At 35.2% G+C, this 22,843-nt stretch overlaps 1 protein-coding gene across 1 annotated transcript in view; it reads left to right on the top strand.

Moving 5' to 3' along the window:
* SEC63 (SEC63 protein translocation regulator) overlaps positions 1-22,843 on the top strand; it is a 106,055-nt gene that overhangs the window by 36,434 nt on the left and 46,778 nt on the right. Inside the window, exons 2-4 of the mRNA XM_077162564.1 lie at positions 12,234-12,333; positions 17,850-17,964; positions 19,478-19,590. Of these exons, the coding sequence (XP_077018679.1) occupies positions 12,234-12,333; positions 17,850-17,964; positions 19,478-19,590 (328 nt within the window). The remainder of the gene's footprint in view (positions 1-12,233; positions 12,334-17,849; positions 17,965-19,477; positions 19,591-22,843) is intronic.

Raw genomic sequence — 22,843 nt, 5'->3', positions numbered from 1 at the left:
CTCAGGAGCACAACCCTGGGGTCTGACTTGCTTAGAATCTCATGGGAGGGCACATGCTGATATTTGCTGGGCTCTGCCCATGTCTAGGCATCTCTCTCGCTCTGTCAGCACTCGAAGCATTTTTAAACATCCGTGTCTCTGTCAGAGCTGAAGCAACTGTTCTCCGAGCATCTGTATTTGCTGTGTTGTTCTGAGGTTTCTCCAAAATGTTTCCTCTTTTAAAGACCCTAGCAAACTAATCAAGACCCACCTTGAATGGGGGGAGTCACATTTCCATCTAACCAAAAGGCCACACCCACAATTGGGCATGCCGCATCTCTGTGAAGATAACCTAATCAAAATACCACCCTATAGTGTTGGATCAGTATCAAAATAAATGACTGCCCCAACAAGATTGGATTAGAATTAAAGCATGGCTTTTCCGGGGCATGCATAATAGATTCAAATTGGTACGCCCTTCTGAGTAAATTTGATGATTGTCTTTTCCATTTCTTTGGGGTCTGTGGTAATGACACCCATTTCATTTCTGATTGATTTATTTGTATCTCCCTCTTTTTGTCTTTATCAGTCTAGCTAAGGGTTTGTCCATTTTACTAATCTTCTTGAACCAACTTTTGGTTTTATTGATACTCTGGTTTTTGGTTATTGTTGTTGTTCTCAGATTCCATTTATTTCCACTTGTTATTTTGGTTGGAATTGCATTGAATCTGTAGATCAAGTTGGGTACATTGATATAATAACATTTAGCCTTTCAACCAATGAACATGGGATGTCCTTCCATTTATTTAGGTCTTCGTTGCTTCCTTTTAGCAATATTTTGTAGTTTTCTGAGTATACAGGTCGTTTATATCCTTGGTTAAATTTATTCTTAGGTATTTGATTCTGCTGGTTCCTATTGCAAATGGAATTTTTTTCTTGATTACCTCTTTGAATAACTCATTACTAGTGTATAGAAACTACTAATTTTTGCATTTTGATCTTGTATACCACCACTTCACTGAACTCATTTATTGGCTTTGTCATAGCTATTTTGGGACTTTCTAAATGTAAGATCATATTGCCCTCAAATAGGGAAAGTCTTACTTCTTCCTTTCTTATTTGGATGCCTTTTGTTTATTTATTTTTTGCCTGATTGCTCTAGCTAGAACTTCTAGCACAATGTTGAATAACAGTGGTGATGGTGGACATCTTTTTCTTGTTCCCAGTCTTACAGGGAAAGCTTTCAGTCTCTGTTGAATGCGTTATTTTAAAGGATACTAGAATTTATCACATGCCTTTTCTGTGTCAATCAAGATGATCATGTGGTTTTTCCTTTTTGCTTTGTGAATGTGGTGTATTATTACATTAATTGATTTTCTTGTATTTAACCCCCCTTGCATACTTGAATAAAACCCACTTGGTCATGGCATATAATTCTTTTAATGTGCAGTGGGATTCAATTTGCAAGTGTTTTGTTAAGGATTTTTGCATCTATATTCATTAGAGAAGTTGATCTGTAATTTTATTTTCTAGTATCTAGTATCATAAATATCTATACACCTAACCAAGGTGCTCCAAAGTACATGAGGTAAACACTGGCAAAACTGTAGGGAGTCTCTACAATAATAGTGGGAGACTTCAACATACCACTCTCATCAGTATAGAGAACACCTTAACAGAAGATCAATAAGGAAACAGAAGACCTAAATAATGTGATAAATGAACTAGACCTGAGAGACATATATAGAACGCTGCACCCCAAAACAACAAGATATACATTCTTTGATATTGTGGTGATGTTGGCGTCATAGAATGAGTAAGGTGGTGTTCCCTGTGAAGCCATCTGGACCTGGACTTTTCTTTGTTGGAAGGTTTTTGATGACTGATTCAATCTCTTTTCTTGTGATTGGTTTGTTGAGGTCTTTTATTTCTTCACAAGTCAGTGTAGGTTGTTTGTATGTTTCTAGGAAATTGTCCATTTCATCTAAATTGTTTAGCTTATTGGCATACAGTTGTTAATATTCTCTCATGATCTTTTTTTATTTCTTTGGGGTCTGTGGTAATGACACCCATTTCATTTCTGATTGATTTATTTGCATCTTCCTCTTTTTGTCTTTATCAGTCTAGCTAAGAGTTTGCCTATATTCCTGATCTTCTTGAACCAACTTTTGGTTTTATTGATACTCTGGTTTTTGGTTGTTGCTGTTGTTGTTCTCAAATTCCATTTATTTCCACTTGTAATCTTTTTTAATTCTTTCTGTCTGCTTTAGTTGGAATTAGTTTGCTGTTCTTTCTCTAGTTTCTCCAGGTGTTCAGTTAAGTCTTTGATTTTCGCTCTTTCTTCCTTTTTAATGTAGATGTTTAGGGCTATAAATTTCTCTTTCAGCAGTGCCTTCTCTGCGTCCAATGTTTTGATATGTTGTGTACTGTTTTTTTTTTTTATGTGTACTCATTTTCACTCATCTTGAGATACTTACGGATTTCCCCTGCAGTTTCTTCATTGACCCACTTATTAAGAGTGTTGTTTCACCACCATATGCATTTCTCTGGCTGTTATTGTTTTCCATCCTCATTCAGTTATGAGCAGAGAAAGTGCTTTGTATAATTTCAGTCTTTTAACATTTATTATGACCTGTCTTGTGTTCCATCATGTGATCAGTCCTGAAGAATGATTCATGAGCACTTGGAGAATGTATATCTTGTTGTTTTGGGGTGCAGTGTTCTATATATGTCTCTCAGGTCTAGTTCATTTATCACGTTGTTTAGGTCTTCTGTTTCCTTATTGATCTTCTGTTTAGGTGTTCTATATACTGATGAGAGTGGTATGTTGAAGTCTCCCACTGTTATTGTAGAGACTCCCTACAGTTTTGCCAGTGTTTACCTCATGTACTTTGGAGCATCCTGGTTAGGTGTATAGATGTTTGTGATTGTTATTTCTTCTTGGTGAATTGCCCCTTTTATTATTATATAATGTCCTTCTTTGTATTGGAAGAGTATAGGCTGGTTGTTTTTCATTATGTTGTTCTATTTGGGTTTTATTTTCTCATGATTAGGTTCAGGTTAAATGTTTTTGGAAGGGACAGTAATTGTGATGCTTTGTCCTCAGTGACTCACACAGGCAAATGATGTCCATTTGTCTCATTATTGGTGGTAAATGGAATCACCTGGTTAAAAGTGTCCCCATCTATTTTTTGGTTGTGTGGACATCTTTTTCCAGTCTTTCACTTTCAACCTTTTTGTGTCTCTGGGGCTAAAATGAGTCTCTTATAAGCAGCATATAGATGGATCATATTTTTAAATCCATTCTGCCAGTCTGTCTTTTTATTGGGATGTTTAATCCATCAACATTCAGTTTTATTACTATAAAGGCAGTACTTATGTCAACCATTTTAGCCTTTGGCTTTTATTTGTCATATATATATGTTTTTTTTTGTCTTTTTATCCTTTTAGTTACCCCCTTACTGATAGTCTTCATTTCTGAACTCTCCTCCAAGCCTCTCTCTCCTTTTTTTTTTTTTTTTTTTTTCCAACCTGTATAATTCCCTTTAGTATTTTTTGCAGGGTAGGCCTCTTGTTAACAAACTTTCTCAACTTTTTATTTTTTCACATGGATAGGCACTGGGAATTGAACCCAGGTCTCCAGCATGGCAGGCGAGAACTCTGCCTGCTGTGCCACTGTGGCCCGCCCTTTCTCAGCTCCTTTTTATCTGTAAATTTTAAATTCTCCATTTTGAAGTACAGCTTTGCTAGACAAAGAATTCTTGGCTTTCAGTTATACCACTGCCTTCTTGTCTCCATGGTTTCTGATGATAAGTCAACACTTAGTCTTATTTGACTTCCCTTGTATGTGGTGAATCACTTTTCTCTTGCTGCTTTCAGAATTCTCTTTTATCTTTGGTATATGACAATCTGAGTATGTGTCTTGGAGTAGGTCTGTTTGGATTTATTCTGTTTGGAGTTCATTGTGATTCTTGGGTATGCATATTTATGTCTTTTGTAAGAGATTGGAAATTTTTGGTCATTATTTCCTCAAATTTTCTTTCTGGCCCTTTTCCATTCTCTTTTCCTCTGGCACACCCATGATGTGTGAGCTTTCTGTTGCATTAATTTCCCTAAGACCCTCCTCAAAATTTTTCATTTTTCTTTCTGTTCTTTTGTCTGTTTGAATTTGGATGCTTTGTCTTCTAGCTCGCTGATCCTTTCTTCTGCACCTTCAAATCTGTTGTGTGCCTCTGTGTATTTTAAATGTGTCTTTCATTCCCTTAAGAACTGTTATTTTTCTTTGAATGCTTTCAAATTCTTTTTTTTACACAACGTGTTGTCATCTCTTTATTTAAAAAAAATTTTTTTTATTAGAGTTGTAGATTTACAGAAAGCATGCAGGGAATACAAGCTTCTTCATGGGGCATATTTTAAGAATTATCAAGAAATCTTGAAATTTATTACACTTGTTGGTAGCAGTTCTGAAATAATTTTCTGAGTACTGCAGGACTGAGCTGGAAGAAAATTAATTGATGATTTGGGAAATCTAGTGTTCTCACTGTAAAATAAGGGAGTTAAAGGTAGAATTGAGGAAGAACAACAGAGATGAATAGATTTGAAAAAGAATAGTCATGGTCTCAAAGCACCATCCTACAGATTACTTATTACTGGAAAAGTGTACTTTTAAGGTGGAGAAATCTGTTGGACACTTTTAACCAGATGATTTCACTTACTACCAGTAGTGAGACAAATGAACATCATTTGCCCAGGATAATTCTTTGAGGTTCTAATTTGCCAGTCTCTATCTTTTAATTGGTGAGTTTACTCTGTTAACATTGCAATCTTTGTTTGTCTTTGAAGTTTTTAATATCTCCCTCAATTTTGAAGGATAATTTGGTTGGATGAAGAATTCTTGGCTGAAAGCCTTTCTCATTCAGGATCTTAAATATATCACACCACAGCCTTCTTGATTCCATGGTCCCCGTTGAGTACTCCAAAGTCAGTCTTATGTGTTTTCCATTATATGTAATAGATTGCTTTTCTCCTGAGGGCAGCAGGACTTTCTGTTTTTCTTTAGCATTTGACAGTTTGATTAGTACGTATCTTGGAGTAAGTCTGTTCAGATTTGAGTCTGTTGAGTCTCTTTGATTTGCTTATTCATGTCTTTTATAAGGGTTGGGAAGTTTTCTTCAATTATATCTTCAGCAAACTTTCCTAGCTCTTTACTTTTCTCCTTTCCTTCTGGGACACCAGTGATTCTTATATTTGTGCATTTCTTGTTGTCTATCAAGTTTCCTAAGATCCAGTTCCATTTTTTTCCATTTTTCTTGCCATTTGTTCTTGCCATTTGTGTGCTCTAGTTTAATTGTTCTTACAGCTCATTTATTATTCCTTCTATTTCTTTGAATCTGCTATTATGTGTATCTAGTATATTAATAATTCGGTCTACAGTATTTCATTTGTGGGATCTGCCATTTTTCTATTTAATCTTTTAATTCTTCTTTATGCTCTTCTAGTGTCTTCCTGATATCCTTTGTTTCTTTATAATTATCCTTGAGTAGTAATTCCATATTCTGTGTCTCCTCTGGAGGTTTGGTATGGTCATTTGGCTAAGCCATTTCTGGTTGGTTCTTCACATGCTTTGTGATTTTCTGTTGTGTTTGACGTATGTCATTATCTTAATAAGGTTATTTTGCAAGTCAGTTTCCTTCACTTGTCTGAAGTTTTGTATGTACTTGAGTTTGCATTGAAGATTTTCTTTTGCACCTTGTTCGTCAGTTATTCCCTGCCAAACCAAGGCCTGGATCTCATGTGGTCTTAAAAGTTAGGCTGGGGTGTATGGGTACTTCAGTGGTAGAACGACTGCCTACCCCCTGGAAGTACCACGCTCAAGCCCTGGCCCATGCACTGAACAAAAGAAAAAAGAAAAAATAATAAAATAAAGAAGAATATAATACATCACACTAATCTAGACATACCAAAAAGATCTCACACCCTATTCAAGATTCCATGTAATTATGGTGTTCAAATAAATTGACCACATAAAGTTAAATTATAAATTTAAAATTTAAATTTTGCACGAAATAAATGTCTCTTCCTTTGGTCTCACATAGAAATTGAGGTTTTAAAATATGTACCAAATGTTTCCCACATAACAGGGAGGACAGTGAGTTCACCTGCTGAGTTAGCTTACGGAGAGAGACCACATCTGAGTAACAAAAAAATTCTCTGGGGGTAACTCTTAGGCATAATTATAAATAGTCTTAGCTTCTCCTTTGCAGGAATACATTTCATAGGGGCAAACCCCAAGATTGAGGGCTAAGCGCATTGATTTGGTTGCCTTGCTGCTTGTGAGGATATCAAAAATTCCCCAAATGGGGAAGTTGAATATTTCCTCCTTTGTCCAGTCCCCCAAGGGGACTTTGCAAATACTTTTCTATTCACTGCTCAGATTACTGTAGGATGTATCAGTGTAACACTAACCTGTACAAACCAATAAGATCTCACACTTTTTTCAAGATTCCATGTGCTTATGGCGTTCAACTAAACTGACCATACAAATTAAATTAAGTAGTGCACTACCCAAAATATAATTTTATACCAAATAAACATCTCTCCCCTTGGTCTCACACAGAAGTTGAAGTTTTCAAATATGGACCATACCATCCTTTACCCTGTATTCTGATTTACCTTAGTCTTGTCCAGATCAACTTCATTCATATCTCTAGTTGAAGTCTGAGCACTTTTTCAACTTTTTAAATAGTTGCTATATGGGGTAATACCAACTTTCATAGCTTCAGAGCTCTAACTCTGAGTCTTAGATGTACATAAATGCCCAAAGCTGCAGGGAACAACCAGGTTGTACACAAACAGCTCAATAGCTCAGTATCTCAGAATTTAGAAATAACATTTACAACTCTGGAATAGATGTGACTGCTGTAAGAGCTACAATCTAGGACTCTTTACAATAAAGTCTGATAACCCATGCTCTCGACTTCAGTTCTCTGAGTTTGTTTATTATAGTTAGTCCATATGAGTGAGGCATGTTATTTGTCTTTTCGTTTCTGACATTTCATTCAACATACTGTCCTCAAAGTTCATTCACCTAGTTGCATGCTTCGTAACTTCATTCCTTCTTGCAGCTCCTCAGTAGTCTGTTGTATGTGTACAGCACAGTTCCCCCTTTTGTTCCTCAGTTGATGGACCCTTAGGCCACCTCCATCCAATGCGAATTGTGAACATAATCACCAGTATGCAAATGTCCATTTGTGTCCCCACTGTCAAGTTCCTCCAGGTATATACCTACTAACAGAGTGCAGGATCATATGGCAACCCTACCCCTAACCTTCTGTGGAACCACCACACTGCCCTCCAGAGGGTCTGCACCTCTCAGCTTCCCTACCAACAGTGAATACATATATCTGTTTCTCAGCATTTTCTCTAGCACTTGTTTCTCTCTCTTTATTTTTAAATGGTTTTATTCGCACATCATACAATCCTACTTCAGCGAAAAAATCAGTGGTTCCTGGTATAATTGTATAGCCATGCCTTTGCCTCTGTAATTGACATGAAGACATTTCCTTTGCTTCCACAAAGCATCCCATACCCCTCCCCAGTATTCAGCACATGCTGACATTTAGTTTTGGCATAATGCCTTTGTTAAATTCAGTAGAGGTGTATTACGCTGTTAATGTTGACTATAGACCCTAGCTTGCATTGATTGTATTTTTCCCTGTATGCCATCCCATTTTTAATACCATGCAATGTTGACATTCATTTGTTTTCCCTCATGCAAAAAATTCTCAGATTTGTACATTCAGTTGCAATTATTGTCCACTCTAGGCATTTCTAAGATATATTATCTCAGTTTTATGTGTGTTTGTTTTTAAATGGGCAGGTACCGGCAATCAAACCTGGGTCTCTGGCATGGCAGGCAAGAACTCTGCCAGTGAGCCACCATTGCCTGCCCTATTATCTCAGTTTTTATCCTCTGTCTCTCCTTCTGGTGTTATACGTTTCCCTAGCTTGTCTTAAACCATAAGCCATCTGGTCCTAGACTTTTCTTTTTTGGGAGGTTCTTGATTACTGACTCCGAGTCTCTTTACTTGTGGTTGGTTTACTTGTGATTGAGGTTGTCTATTTCTTCTTGTACCAGTATTGGTTGTTCATGCCTTTCTAGGAAGTTATCCATTTAATCTATGTTGTCTAGTTGATTAGCATGTATTTGCTCATAGTATCCTCTGATTGCCTCATTTATTTCTGTGGGGTCAGTGGTTATGTCCCCTATTACATTTCTGATTTTATTTGCATTCTCTTTCTCTCTCTCTCTCCTTTTTTTTGTTAGCCTAACTAAGGGTTCATTGATTTTATTGATTTGTTCAAATAATCAACTTCTGGTTTTGCTGATTTTCTTTATTGGTTTCATATTTTCAGTTTCATTTATTTCTGCTCTGATCTTTGTTATTATTTTCCTTTTGTTTGATTTGGTACTAGTTTTCTTTTATTTCTCTAGTTCTTCCAGATGAACAGTTAATTTCTTGATTTTTGCTCTTTCTTTTTTAATATAGGCATTTAGGGCAATAAATTTCCCCTTCAGCACTGCCTTTGCTGCATCCCATAAATTTCGATCTGTTATGTTTTCATTTTCATTTGCCTTGAGATGTTTACTGATTTCTCTTGTAATTTCTTCCTTGACTCGCTGTTTAAGAGTGGGTTGTTTAGCCCCCATATATATATATTTTTTGTATACCATGTGGCGGGGTCACATTTCATTTTATTTCCATATGACTGTCCTGTTATTGCAGCACCATTTGTTGAATTTTTGTTTTTGTTTGGTTTTGGGGGGGAAGTGTATGGACTGGGAATCAAACCCAGGTCTCCCACATGGCAGGCGAGAATTTTACCACTGAACTATCCTTGTACCCCCCTTACCCCATATATTTGTGAATTTTCTGACCCTGTGCTGTTATTGATTTCCAGCTTCATTCTGTTATGATCTGAGAAAGTGTTTTGTAAAATTTCAATCTTTTAAAATTTATTGAGAATTTATTTGTGAACCAGCATATGGTATGTCCTTGAGAATGATCCCTGAGCACTTGAGAAAAATGTGTGTCCTCCTGTTGTGGGGTATAATGTTCTGTAAATGTCTGTTAAGTCTAGTTCCTGTATCATATTATTCAAAATCTGGTTCCTTATCAGGTCTCTGTCTAGATGTTCTATCAGTTGGTGAGAGCAGGAAATGGAAATCTCCAACTTCTATGATAGAGGTGTCTGCTTCTCTCTTTAGTCTTGTCAGTTTCTATCTCATGTACTTTGGAATGCTCTGGCCCAGTATATAAATATTTATGATGGTTATGTCTTCTTGTTGAATTGTTCCTTTTATTAATACATAGTGTCCTTCTTTGTCTTTTAATTGTTTTATATTTGAAGTCTAATTTGTTGGATTTTTGTGTAGCTACCCTTACTCTTTCCTGGTTGTTGTTTGCATGAAGTATCTTTTCTCGACCTTTCATTTTCAACCTATTTTTGTCCATGGGTCTAAAGTGAGTCTCCTGTAGACAGTATATAAATGGATCCTGTTTTTTAATCAATTCTGTTAGTCTATGTCTTTTGATTGGGGAGTTTAATCCATTAATATTTAATGTTATTACTTTAAAGTCAGTACTTTCTTCTACCATTTTGTCTTTTGGATTTTATATTAAAGTCATATCTAATTTTTTTCTTCCTCTTTTTACCTTACCAATAGTCTCATTTCTACACTCTCCTCCAGACCTTTTCTCTCCTGCCTTCTCCTGTCTGCCTATAGTGCTCCCTTTAGTATTTCTTGTAGAGCTGGTCTCTTAGTCACAAATTCTGTCAGTGATTGTTTGTCTGAAAATATTTTAATCCCCCCCCCCCCCCCGTTTTTTTCCCTCTTTTACTTTTAACTGTATTTGGCAGAGTAACATTGCATAAACTGTTGAGAAACTAGGACACAGTTGGCATTGCTTGTTAAATTCATATACATTATCAACAGCAAATTAGAAACAGGAAACAAACAATACTGAGGTACAAGTCTTCTACAGTTTTTAGAGAGAGAAAGAAAAAGCTGTTAGTTATGTCCAATCTGAACAGGTAAGTGTTTTAAGGAACATCACTTGTCACCTTTTTAAGTTTTGGTTTTTACAAATGCCTAGTTTTAAGGTAACAAAGCAGCCGATTGTATCTACAACATGCTATATTATGGCACCTTGTCAAAAGCTTTAAAAGGAAGCTCATCTCTGTTTTTTCTTAGTAGCATATAACAGATATCCATTTATCAAGAATCTTAACTTATGAATGGTGGTATTATCTCATGCAGAAAAGCAATCTAATAAATTAATATTGGAATAGAATTAAGTGTCCAAGAAAAGAAAACCATTTCTCAAAATCAGAATTACAAACTTAAGTTTTTTTCCATTTTGCAGAACACTGTCTTTCAATATTTGGAAGTAAAATGTTGTGTGCCTGTCAAAGTAATAGTACACAAAGTTTTAATTTGAATCCTCCATCTACCAGTTTGGCTCTGCCTCTTTGAAGAATTCCAAATCCTACAAACCACACATTTTCATGCTGAAATTAATAATGTACCAAAGTCCAAAGCAAGCTGTGATGCTGTTTATTTTCAAAAAGCTTGGAGAACTCAGATGAGCAGTCCACTCTAATATGATATATACTGGTCAAACTGATGTAGGTTTTGCATTTCATCCCTGTTAGCTGATTTCATAAGGCAGCTTTTATCAGCATCAAAAGAAACCATCCACTCAGCCATGTGCCGTACTGTGCCAGCAAAGGGCCATGGAATGATCCCAAGCAATGAGGAGCCTGGGCCTTGTGCCTTGTTAGATTCATGGCGTTTCTACCTCTGATTACAAAATACCCTTTTGTAATTCTTCTTTCATGAAATTATAGGCAGAAGGTTCAATACTAATATTTATTTTATATGAGAAGGAAATGTAAGAACTTACTAATGAAACTGAAGTCTTAATATCAAATTTCAGTAGTTGGAAGGAGTGGAGAAGAAAGAAAAGAGGAAAAAGAAAAATCTTACTTTCAAAGAAAATATTCAGATTATGCTGAGACATAAAAGTGGGCATTGAACTTATAAAAGGCCATGCAGTGCTGAAGAATATGCTGCATGCTGTTGGTCCTTTGATAGAGTTTGAGACCTGGGCACTTACTGGGTAGCTTATAGAATTCCTTTGCCTTCCCCCAAAACTTAGCTAGAGTAGCCTAAAACTTGGCTGGCCTCTTCTATAGAATGGTGAGTAGCTTATTCCTTACAGATGCCCTGAAACAACAGCTAGGTATAAAATGACCCAAGTTGTCAGGCATTTATAAATCTCATTGAAAATAAAATTAAGCTGAGAAGTAGAATGCTCTCACTGAGATTCTGACACTTCGAGAAACTGGGACAGCTGTAACTTTCCCCTTGTTTCTCCTTCCAACAATGGTGCAACAGAATGAACAGGGCAGGAAATGATGACTCCTTCTCTTCCAAATGAATGCTTTTGTTTCCTTTTACTTAAAATTGAATTGCAATTTTTTCCCTGGGGACTAAAGTATTGTAGGAAAGTGAGGGTAGGAAGATGAGGTAACTTCACCAAGTTCATGTAACTACAGTAGTGGAGTGGGGGACCTATTCATTGTCGTAACTCTTAATTAAACCTATCTTAATAAGTTCTTATGGATTTGGGTGACTTTCCAATTTAATATAAATAATCAGAATTTGTGATATGGAATTTTACTCTCCATGTTGGTTTTTTATTGAAAGTTGATTTTATGTTAAAACTCCAAATCCATTATTTTCATGTTTGAAGAGTATAATTTCTGCTTAGTTTCCATAAGTATGGTGTAAACGATTTTGTATGGTTTGCTCCTTCTGTAACAGTCTAGAAAAGAGGAGAAAATTTTCTTAAAAATCACTATTTTGTGACTAAATACTTTGGGGTCAAGTCACTTTTTGTTTTTCAATTAAAAGTTACTTCTTTAAGTCTCACATGAAAAGTCGTTGTTCAGTGCTTGAATAAGGTTTTCCAGCTAGATCATGTGTTCTAAATGGCTGAAAATTTAATCTATCTTGTGAATTTTTTGAAGATTATTTTAGTTAGGTAGTTCCTATAAATATTATTGGGTGAATATTTCATGTTCCAATAAAGTATTAGCATGGTAATAAAGATAAGGATGGTATAAATTTTCATTTTTCCTTTACTGTGAAAAATGGTTTCACTTACCTTATTTTTCTTTCTTGACAGAGCAAATTCGATTAAAGAATATCAGAAAAGTGTATGGAAGATGTATGTGGTATCGTTTACGGTTATTAAAACCCCAGCCAAATATTATTCCTACAGTAAAGTAAGTATTGGATTTCAGTAGAAAATATATTTAATGCTTACTTTTTTCCAGGTATCATAACAAAATAAGGGTACAATGAGTAAGGCATTGTGCTTGTAGAGAACTTGTAGATTTGAGTAGTAAATTTGAGAGCTGTCTGAATAATGTGGTTTACAAATTCAAAAGAGAGTGTACTTCTGACTTTGGTGGAGAAGGGAAGAGAGAGAAGTCAAGTCTTGAAGGAAGACCATTTGCATCCTGTGTTATGATTTGCATTTTATCATAAAGGTTATGGAGGAATCTTTTAAAAATTTCAAAAGCCAGGTTGTGACATGGTCAAGTTTCCATTTCATGATGAGGATTAAAGTTTATTGAGCACATATTCTGCCAGATGTTGGATCAGGGCTTTCCATGTTATCTCTTTTAAGTGTATATTAACTTCAGGGTAGATGATTTTGTTGCTTTTTCTCATAAAGAAACTGAGGGTAGGAAAGATGTGGTAACTTCACCAAGTTCATGCAACTACAGTTGTGGAATTGGGGGGCCTATTCATCATCTGTATTGACAGATTCATTGGCTTAAATAGCCGTTAGCATAATTAATTAGGGCCAGCCTACTTGATTCGGTGAGGCTATGGGGCATGCTGGTTAAGAGCCTCGGCTTTAGCTCTCTATCCCTAAGTTTAATCTGTGGGCCTTCACTTAGTTCCTGTGGGACACAATTTTGGGTTCTGGCTTGTTTAATATCTTATGTGAAGGCATGTGGCAGTGTCTCCTGGGTCCTGCCTCAGTAGGCATCTGCTCTCTCTCTTAACACTCCATACATCTCCAGACATCCATGTCTCTGTTAGCTCTAAAGCAACTGTTTTCCAGGTGTCTGCATCTGAGGGTTTCTCCAGAAAGTTTCCCCTTTTAAAGGACTCTAGTAAACTAAGCAAGACCCACCCTGGATGGGTACAGTCACCTCTCCATCAATCAAAAGGCCCCACCCACAATTGGGCCCATCACATCTCTGTGGAGATAATCTAGTAAAAATTTCCATCCTCTACAGTGTTGGATCGGGAATAAAAGAAATGGCTTCCCCACAAGTTTGGATCAGGATTAAAACATGGCTTTTCTGGGGTACATAATAGTTTCAAACTGGCACATTGTGTAATGCTCTTCTTTTGACAGCATCCCTGAAACTAAGGTATATAAGGTATATAATTTCTGGAAGTTACTTCCAAAACCACATTTAAAGTATGCTTAAAGGAAAAGTGTAAGACTCACAAGTAATTAAGCTGTGTGCAAGGAAAATGTCTAACATTTTTTGGGAAACCAAATATGCTTTTTTGATAATTGGGCGCAGATACCATGTAATCTGTTATGTTTCCATCTTTGCTTTGGCTCTCAGGAAGTTAGGCCATGGTTTTATTAGTTGTGGTAATATTCATCAGCCTGTGGGCTTCTATTTGAGCCTCTCCTCTCTTCCCTTCTTCCTTAGCTCATAGAGCCAGAAGCCACATGGAAAGCATCTAAAAGATCTGGCATATCCTAGGTGTCTGTTCCCTTCCTTTTTTCCTTTATTTTAAAATTTTACTTCAGTGGTGCAGTTTCTTTTTATCTTTGTTTTGTGAGCTTTATTAAATAAAGCCCTTTGGGACAGTTGGCAAAATAAAACATGGAGTTAAAGAATTCTTTAGTATATTGATAGTGTTAGCAAACATTGGGTTTGAGTTAAAAATTTGCTGTCTTAAATTATCTTTAATCAACAAGTAGTTACGGTGTGCCTTCTATGTGTCAGGTATTGTAGTAGGTGCTGGATATACTATGATCGTAAAGTTAGACATGGTTCAACAACTTAAAGACTTGGGGGAGATTGACAAGTAAACAGCTAATGGTAATAGAGTTTATTAAGGGTTGAGGGTAGGGTAGGTGCCATGAAAGAGCAGAGGATGGGTTCTGTTGTAGTTTGCTAGCTGCCAAAATGCAGTATACCAGAAACAGAGTGGTGTTTAAAAAGGGAAATTTAGTAAGTTGCTAGTTTACAGTTCTATGTCTGAGAAAATGTCCCAATTAAAACAAGTCTATAGAAATGTCCATCAAAGGCATCCAGGGAAAGAAAGATGCCTTGGTTCAAGAAGGCCGATGAAGTTCAGGGTTTCTCTCTCAAGTGAAAAGGCACATGGCGAATACAGTCAGGGTTTCTCTCTCAGCTGGAAGGGCACATGGTAAACACAGCCTCACCTGCTAGCTTTCTCTTCTGGCTTCCAGTTTGATGAAGCTCCCCGGGAGGCATTTTCCTTTTTCATCTCTAAAGGTCTCTGGCTCCTGAACTCTCTGCTTCGTGGTGCTGCAGCATTCTCTGCTCTCTCAGAATCTCTCATTCTCCAAAATGTTTCCTCTTTTGTAGGACTCCAGTAAACCAGTCAAGACCCACCCAAATGGGTGGAGACACATCTCCCTTAATCCAGTTAACAACCACTCTTGATTAGGTTACGTCTCCAGGGAGATGATCTGATTACATATTGTATTGAATAGGGATTGTTTTGCCTCTACGAAATGGAATTTAGATTAAAACATGGCTTTTCCAGGGTACATACATCCTTTCAAACCAGCACAGTTCCTCACTGGCTCCAGGCAAGAGTAGGCATCCCTGAGTAAAGGCCACACTGAGATACGGAATGTGGTTAAGAATTACTGACAGCAGTCAATTCATTAGCTAATAAGAATTGATTGTTGACCACCTCTGAGGCACTTTCTAAGTGTTTTACATACCTAAACTCATTTAATTCTCACAACTACCCTAAACGTTAGAACCTAGGCATAAAAGGGTAAGCAGTTTGCCAAGGTCACTCAGTTAATAAGTGGTAAAGTTGGGATTTCCACCCAGATAGTAGTGTTACAGAATTTGTTCTTAACTACCTCCCTCTAGATAGCCAGATAAAAGTTGGAGAGTGTTTCAGGTAGGGTTCCCTCTCCTCTTTGGGCATGTGTAGATAGTATAGAAAGCAGCTTGCAGTTACATGCTTGAAATGAATTTAAAGTTTAATTTTGCCCAAACAAAAATAAATTTTAATCTGCCAAATTGTGTTTGAGTTCCTCTGGGATTAGTCAAAACTGAATAAGATCCTGTTTGTACTCTCAAGAAGCTTACAGTGAGTCAGATGAAAAAAGTTATGTATTATAGGGTAGTTCAGTAGTAGAATTCTCACCTGCCATGTGGGTGACCTGGGTTCAGTTCGTGGCCCGTGCACTTCCCAAGCAAATAAGCAAACAAACAAATGAAAAAACAAAACAAAAATTCGACAAATGTTGCTGTAATAAGGGGCTGCTCACATAGAAAAAGAATGAAATGTGACCCCTGCCATACAGCATACAAAACAAAAAGAAGTTATGGATTGTGCTTCTTTGTTGCTGTGACTGGTCTCCCTGGTGATCATTTTGACAGAGTAAAGATTGCTTCTTGGAGGATGAATCATTTTGGTTTGATCTTGAAGGATGAATGGAGTTTGAACAGGCAACAGGGAAATTCTAGGTGGAGAGATCTATGAGAGCAAAAAAGCATAATGGTGGGAAATCTTAGGGAACCTTGGGAGAATGGGAGTAGTTTTGTTTGAAAAGTTGAAGCAGTAGAGGTAAGCAGATAGACTGGAACTGAATCCCTAGAGGCTTATTCTGAATGAGCAAATTTAAGCTACATTAGATTATACCCAAAGAGCTCATACATATGGAAAATTTTCTTTGTCTTTGAAAGCAGGTCACTTCAGTTTTGTTTGATTAGGCCTCCTATATGATTTATTTTATGTCTCTGCCTAACAATTCACGCTCAGTGTAACAAATTTTGGTTATACCAACAATATAAAAAAAATAAAAATCATTCAGTTTCATTACCTATAAACAACCATTATTAAGATGATTATGATTACCTTTTTTTAAAAACTTTTTTATTGTATAATATAACATATATACAAAGCAAAGAAAGAAAAAACCAATAGTTTTCGAAGCTCTCTTCAACAAGTAATAACAGAACAGATCCCAGAGTTTGTCATGGGCTACCATACCATCATCTCAGATTTTTCCTTCTAGCTACTCCAGAATATAGGAGGCTAGAAGAAATAAATTTTTTTTATCACAATCGACTTTTTTTCTCCTTTTTGTGAAAAATAACATACATACAAAAAAACCAATAAATTTCAAGCATAGTGCAGCAATTAGTTGTAGAACAGATTTCAAAGTTTGGTATGGGTTATAGTTCCACAGTTTTAGGTTTCTACTTCTGGCTGCTCTAAGATACTGGAAACTAAAACAAATAAGGATGGTTACCTTTTAAACTTTTATTTATAGTATACTTTTTTTTTGCATGGGTAGGCACCGGAAATCAAACCTGGGTCTCTGGCATGGCAGACAAGAATTCTGCCTCCTGAGCCACTGTGGCCCACCATATAGTATACTTTTTCATTTATAAAAGTAGGATTCTGTTATACATTGAACTTTGAAATTGTTCTTTTTTCATTTAACAATATAAGGCAGGCAATCATCTATAGCAAATAGTACTTTTAGTGAGTATGTAATTTCACTCTATGAATTCAGTATTAATTTATTTGTCCAGTATTTTATTGATGGATATTAAAGATTTTTAAAAAATATATTCATTTTTTTGGGTTTTGCTATTTATTCTGTAACCATCCTTTTACATTTATGTACTTAATTCTAACTTATTTCCTTCTAAATTTCTTGAAATGGAGTAAGTTGAGTGATGAAAGGTTTTTTTTTTTCCTTAGAGCTTTTGATGCTTCATTGCAAGATACTCTTGCAGAGTGTAGAGTGTATGAGAGTTATTATTATTATTATTATTTTAGCTTTTCCAATACCTGGTAGTATTAATCTTCTAAATATTTTTACAAAACAACATATTAGAGGGGGAGTAAATTAAGTTTTTATAAGTTATTTGTTGTTTTATATTGTTATTTAATTATTCATATCTTTTCTATGTCTTTTTTTGGCTATAGAGTTTTATTGTGTGGCTGTGTCATGGTTTATTTAATTAGTCCCCATAAATGGTTATTTAGGTTGTTTCCAAAGCTTTCTTTTACAGATGCAACTATTTATTCATCTTTGCACAATTGACAGTTACTTCTCGAAGGGTGTCTTAATAAAGGTGAAATTGCTAGATCAAGAGCAGTTCTTTTTTACATGAAATGGTTTACTTAATACTTAGTATTTATATATTTTAGCTGATTTAATGGGACCAATAAGTTAATGTTGATTTAAGTTCTGTACTTAAAACAATGCAGTTTGTAACTGAGAGAATCTGTTACATGCAAGTTATTACTCTAGATTCTGGAGAATTTAGAGGTAAAAAAAAAGACAACTGTCCTTGCTGTAAGAGGCATTTGTAACTGACTCTAGAATATGAGTTTGTAAATCAGTAGCGTAGTGAAATGGAACTACTTCAGATTGTTTTATGCCTTGATCTTACTTTAATGTCTTTAAACTCTTAAGGGAACACCATATATATGTCTTTATTTATACTTCATTTATCTTTTTCCTAAACAGGAAAATAGTTCTGCTTGCAGGATGGGCATTATTTTTATTCCTTGCATACAAAGTTTCCAAAACAGACCGAGAATATCAAGAATACAATCCTTATGAAGTATTAAATTTGGATCCCGTAAGTAGTATTTCTGTATAATACACATTAGTTTAGTGATCTCATGAAAATACCATAGGTCTGTATCCTAAAAGAAATTGGGCTGTGCCTTAAGAAATCAGACTGTGGTCATTAAACATTTTTATTAAAATAAGATGTCTAATCCATTTGTCTGTGTGTGTGTGTGTGTGTGTGTGTGTGTCAAGATACAGATGTTGATTGTCATCCTATTAGAGGATGTAAGAATATTTGAAGATGAGATAAGTTAGTGAAGATATTTTCAAAGACTGCTTTAATACAAAGCAGTCCTCCAAGACTGCTTTAATACAAAGTTAAAAATAGAACTGGGCTGGGAAGTTAGTTTATGTTAGTTGTATGGTAAAAAATCTTATGGCCTTGTGTTGGTTGATGTTTTTGCAGTGTGTTGTCTTTCTTGGGGTCTTCTAAAGAGCTGGTATGGAGGTCGGTAGCATAGGATTTCAGGCCTTCTTAGGTGATCTCATGATTTAGCTTGATTGGTGGCTCCTAAATAGAAAATTAGTTGTTTAGAAATATCATTAGAATGTATAACTGAAATGAAAGGTAGAATTGATCTAGCTTTTTTTTTTTTTTTTGAGGTGGTGAAATTGAGGCCTAGAAACTTTTTGACTTGTCTGGGGTCCTTCAGCTTCTTAGAAGTGACCAAGCTAAATCTAGTGTCCTTTTCCTTTTTTTCTTTTTACCAAACCCTTTACTTGTAGTCTCTGTTCAGTAGGTGCTTGATCCAGAGATTCATATAATACAAAGTGAGGAGTGTTTGTTTTCTAGTTTTCTGCTTTGTAGAAGAGAGATTTCATGTCATCTAATTTGTCTTATTGGGATGGTCATGGTCATCAAGAGAAATTTTCTAAAATTGGAAATCTTAGAAAGTAAATGCAATTAAAAGAAAAACTCTTAGAAATTTAATGCCATAAAGATCAATACAAAAATTTATTAATAAAAGTCTAGTTAGGGAATAAGTAAGGTAAACTTATTCATTGTTTATTTAAATAATGGCAAGCAGATGAAACCAAGCATTCCTCAGATTATTTCCTTTAAAAGGAGCTAGACCTTTGGTTGGAGGGCTTTTTCAGCCATACTTAATTTATTTTTATCATTCTTTGATATTTAAATTTTAGTATTTTATTTTATGTAAATGTGCCATTGTGTGGTCTTCACTGCCAAATCCTCAATGAGTGGGTCTTGGCATATAGTACGTGCTCAATAAAATAAATATTTTGGACAATATATATTTTTATTTAAAAATGCTAGATGAGGCGGTCAGCAGTGGCAAGTTCTCGCCTGCTGAGCTGGGGACCCGGGTTTGATTCCCAGAGCCTGCCCATGTCAAAAAAAAAAAGATATTGGATGAAATTTATGGGACAAAATGTATGGGATAAAAGCTTCATTTCTTTTGCAAAATATTGAGTAGTTCATATTTTAAGTTCAAAATAAATAGATTGTTTTGTTACAGCGTTTTTGCTTATTTTTATTTAAACAAAGTTTTTCCTATTAGGGGGCAACTGTTGCAGAAATTAAGAAACAGTATCGTTTGCTGTCACTTAAATACCATCCAGATAAAGGAGGTGATGAAGTAATGTTCATGAGGATAGCAAAAGCTTATGCAGCGTAAGTATTGTAGGACTCATTACACATATTTAAAAATGTTAAAGACAGTTTTCTATTTTAATAAAATAGTGAGTAAAATTGTTGCCACACATATTCATTAAATGCTGATCTCATATGTTGAGTCTATCATTTATGGAACTACCTGGGAGCCCTAAAGTAGCAGTTTAATAAAATCTTAATTTAAATTAGCTTAGAGTTGGCATTTATGGGAGTGCTTATTTTTTGCTGTGTGAGTTAGATTAAATTGAATAATCATATGTTAATTGAGCCATATTCTTTTTTTAATGCAATTTTATTGATATATTGTATATTCACATATGATATAATCATCCAAAGTATACAATCAGTGGTTCACAGTATCATCATATAGCTTTGAATTCACTATCACAGTTGACTTTTGAACAGTTTCATTACTCCAGGAAGAAAAAAGAATAAACGTAAAAGTGTAAAAGAACACCCAAAACATCCCCCCTCCATAATTTATTTATTTTTTGCCTTTTTTTTCTTACTCATCTGTCTATACACTGAATAAAGGAAGTGTCAGTCACCAGATTTTCAAAATCGCACGGTCACACCTTACAAGCTCTGTTAAGCTTTTATGTAGTCTTCTTCAAGAATCAAGACTATTGGATTACATTTCAACTGTTTCAGGTATTTCCCTATAGATACTCCAATACAACGAAAACTAAAAAGGAATATCTGTGTACTGCATAAGAATAACCTCCAGAATGACCTCTTGACTCTATGTGAAATCTCTTAGCCACTGAAAATACTATTTTGTTTCATTTCTCTTCCCCTTTTTGGTCAATAAATCTTTCTCTTTTCCAATCCTACAATGCCAGGTCCAGGCTTATCCTCAGAAGTCATGCCCCATGTTGCCAGGGAGATATATACCCTGGAGTCATGGCCCATATAGCGGGGAGGGCAGTGAGTTCATTTGCAGAGTTGGCTTAGAGTGAAAGGCCACATCTGAACAACAAAAGAATTTCTCTGGGATTGCATTCTCATAAATAGGAATTGAGCCATATTCTAAACATCATAATTAGAACAAAGTTAACCTTGGTTTTTCGTTTCTAGGCTTTTTATTATGCTAGCTCTATTTTTCTTGTTTTGGCAGTGGAGCTTATCCCATTTAAACTATTTAAAGACAAGTTTGATTTTTGTTTTTTTTTTCTTTTTAAGAATTTTTTATGCTAGGTTATTCCTATGGCTTGGTTGTTATTTGCTAAACTTGTTGAGATGTGGATTTTTATGGTCTCTCTCTTTTTTTTCTATGCCCAGAAACTTTTTCTTCAGCACTCTTTTTAGAATTTGCAAACCGTATTTACCTTGTTGACTTAGAATGAAAACATAGGTGTATTTGTATTGTCAAAATACAGATATTATTCACACATACTATATATATATATGCATAGACATATATCTGTGCAGTAATAAACTTTGGGGAACATTTTGTGCACACATTTTGGGAAACAGAATAGAGTATGTAAAATTAGAAGTCAATGTTTCTTCAGTTTAATATTTGAAGAAATAAAAGTTAGCTGGATTCTCAAGACTCATGATATCTCATACAGCTCTGATGTTGAATGAAAGAGGAAAGTACCTGAGGTTGTTTGGGAAGACTTAATGTGTAATTTTATGTGCTAATTAAAAATAATAAATAATAGGATATTCAGATATAATAGCAAACTGCAGAAGTGGCATGTGAATGACAGAAGTTTGGGAAATAATTGTCTTGCTCATTTTTGTACTTAATAAAGCATAGTGACTGTATCCCTTCTTCCCTCCCCCCTCCCCTTTTTGTGGACTGCTGGTTATCTATATGAATTACTATATGATTCTGTAAAGTAATGCCCTCAGGAACTTCTGAAGAGTGTTCTACATTGTCTGCACAGCAGATGTCTTCTAGATTGCTGTCTTTCAGTTGGTATCTCCTTTTCCTCTTTTGTCAGTTTATCTGCTTCAGGCATTTATTCTCTTTATACAAGTATTGCTGTGCTTTACTTGCTGTCTTCAGGAAATTTAAGAAGAACTGAAGATTTACAGATGAAGTCACACAGCCAAGATTATTTAAGTGGTAGCTTTAATTTTAATGCCTTGAGTGTAAGTTTTTTTTCTCCTCAATCTTCAGGTATTGTAACATTTTCAAGTTCATTTTGTTCTCTGGTTGCTGGAAATATCACTCTCCATGATGTATGGTCACTCACTATTTTCAAACCTGCAGAAGAATAAGATAAGGCCTTTGGTTTTTAACTCAGTTACATGATCAAGTTGAAGAATATTTTGTATGTAAAATGTCTTAAGTTAGTTGATGGTCTGTCAGTATAATTAGATTAGATATAGTTGTTTTGCTAATTATAAGCCGAGTAATTGAATTGAAGTTGCTATCATATGTATAAATACAACCTTAAATATACTCAAGCAATTTCTGAAATGCAGCTATAGGTTTTGAACTGCAAAGTTGTTTTTAGCATCTTTATTATTCAGGAAATTTTCTCTTCCTTTTTTTTACCCTTATGATAAACCAACTGGAGCATTCCTATTCTCTCATACCAGATTCTAACTTAAGGCAAACAAGGTTTACTTATTTATAAGGAATTAGACTAACTGTTTAATCTCTGGGTCATTCTTCTGGATATGACTGAATTTGGTTTTCAGGTGTGAAACTTATCTTAAGGCTGCTTTATACCAAGTGGGTAGCATAGATATTTTCTTCAAGATAGTTTAATTTTAAAAGTGTGTTTTAGTGTACTCCTGTGCATGAGTATGTAACTTAACTCTGCAGCCAATTCAGAATCACGCACTTAAAATTTAATTGAAGTGTTCTCTTAGATCTGGACTTATAATCTGGGGGCCCTAAAATTTTATATAAAATTTGTGTAAATATGTAAATGTGTATTTCTTCTAGAGCGAAGGGGCTATAGATTTTAGTAGATTCTTAATAGGATCTATGATCACGATCTCCTTCCCTCCAAAGTTAGAGGGTATAATCATGTTTAGGAAACTTCTCAGTAATCGTACTTTAAAAAATTATGTTAGTATCATTGGTCTTGTTCAAACTTGATGTAGGTATAAACTAAATTCACATGTTCTTAAGTACTTAAGTCTCAGGAGTGGTATTATTTTGAAGCAATAATAAGTAGCAAATAATAATAATTTGCTTTCTTAAACTTTTAAAAAAGTTGATGATTTAATTAGCCTAAGAATCCAACATGGTATGTCAGTTGCGCAGCATTTGTACAAATAGGTTTAA

The sequence above is a fragment of the Tamandua tetradactyla genome, chromosome 5 (genome assembly GCF_023851605.1).
Source record: "Tamandua tetradactyla isolate mTamTet1 chromosome 5, mTamTet1.pri, whole genome shotgun sequence".
Lineage (NCBI taxonomy): Eukaryota > Metazoa > Chordata > Mammalia > Pilosa > Myrmecophagidae > Tamandua > Tamandua tetradactyla.
Note: the sequence above shows the minus strand (reverse complement) of the source record. Positions and strands in the feature narration are given on the sequence as shown.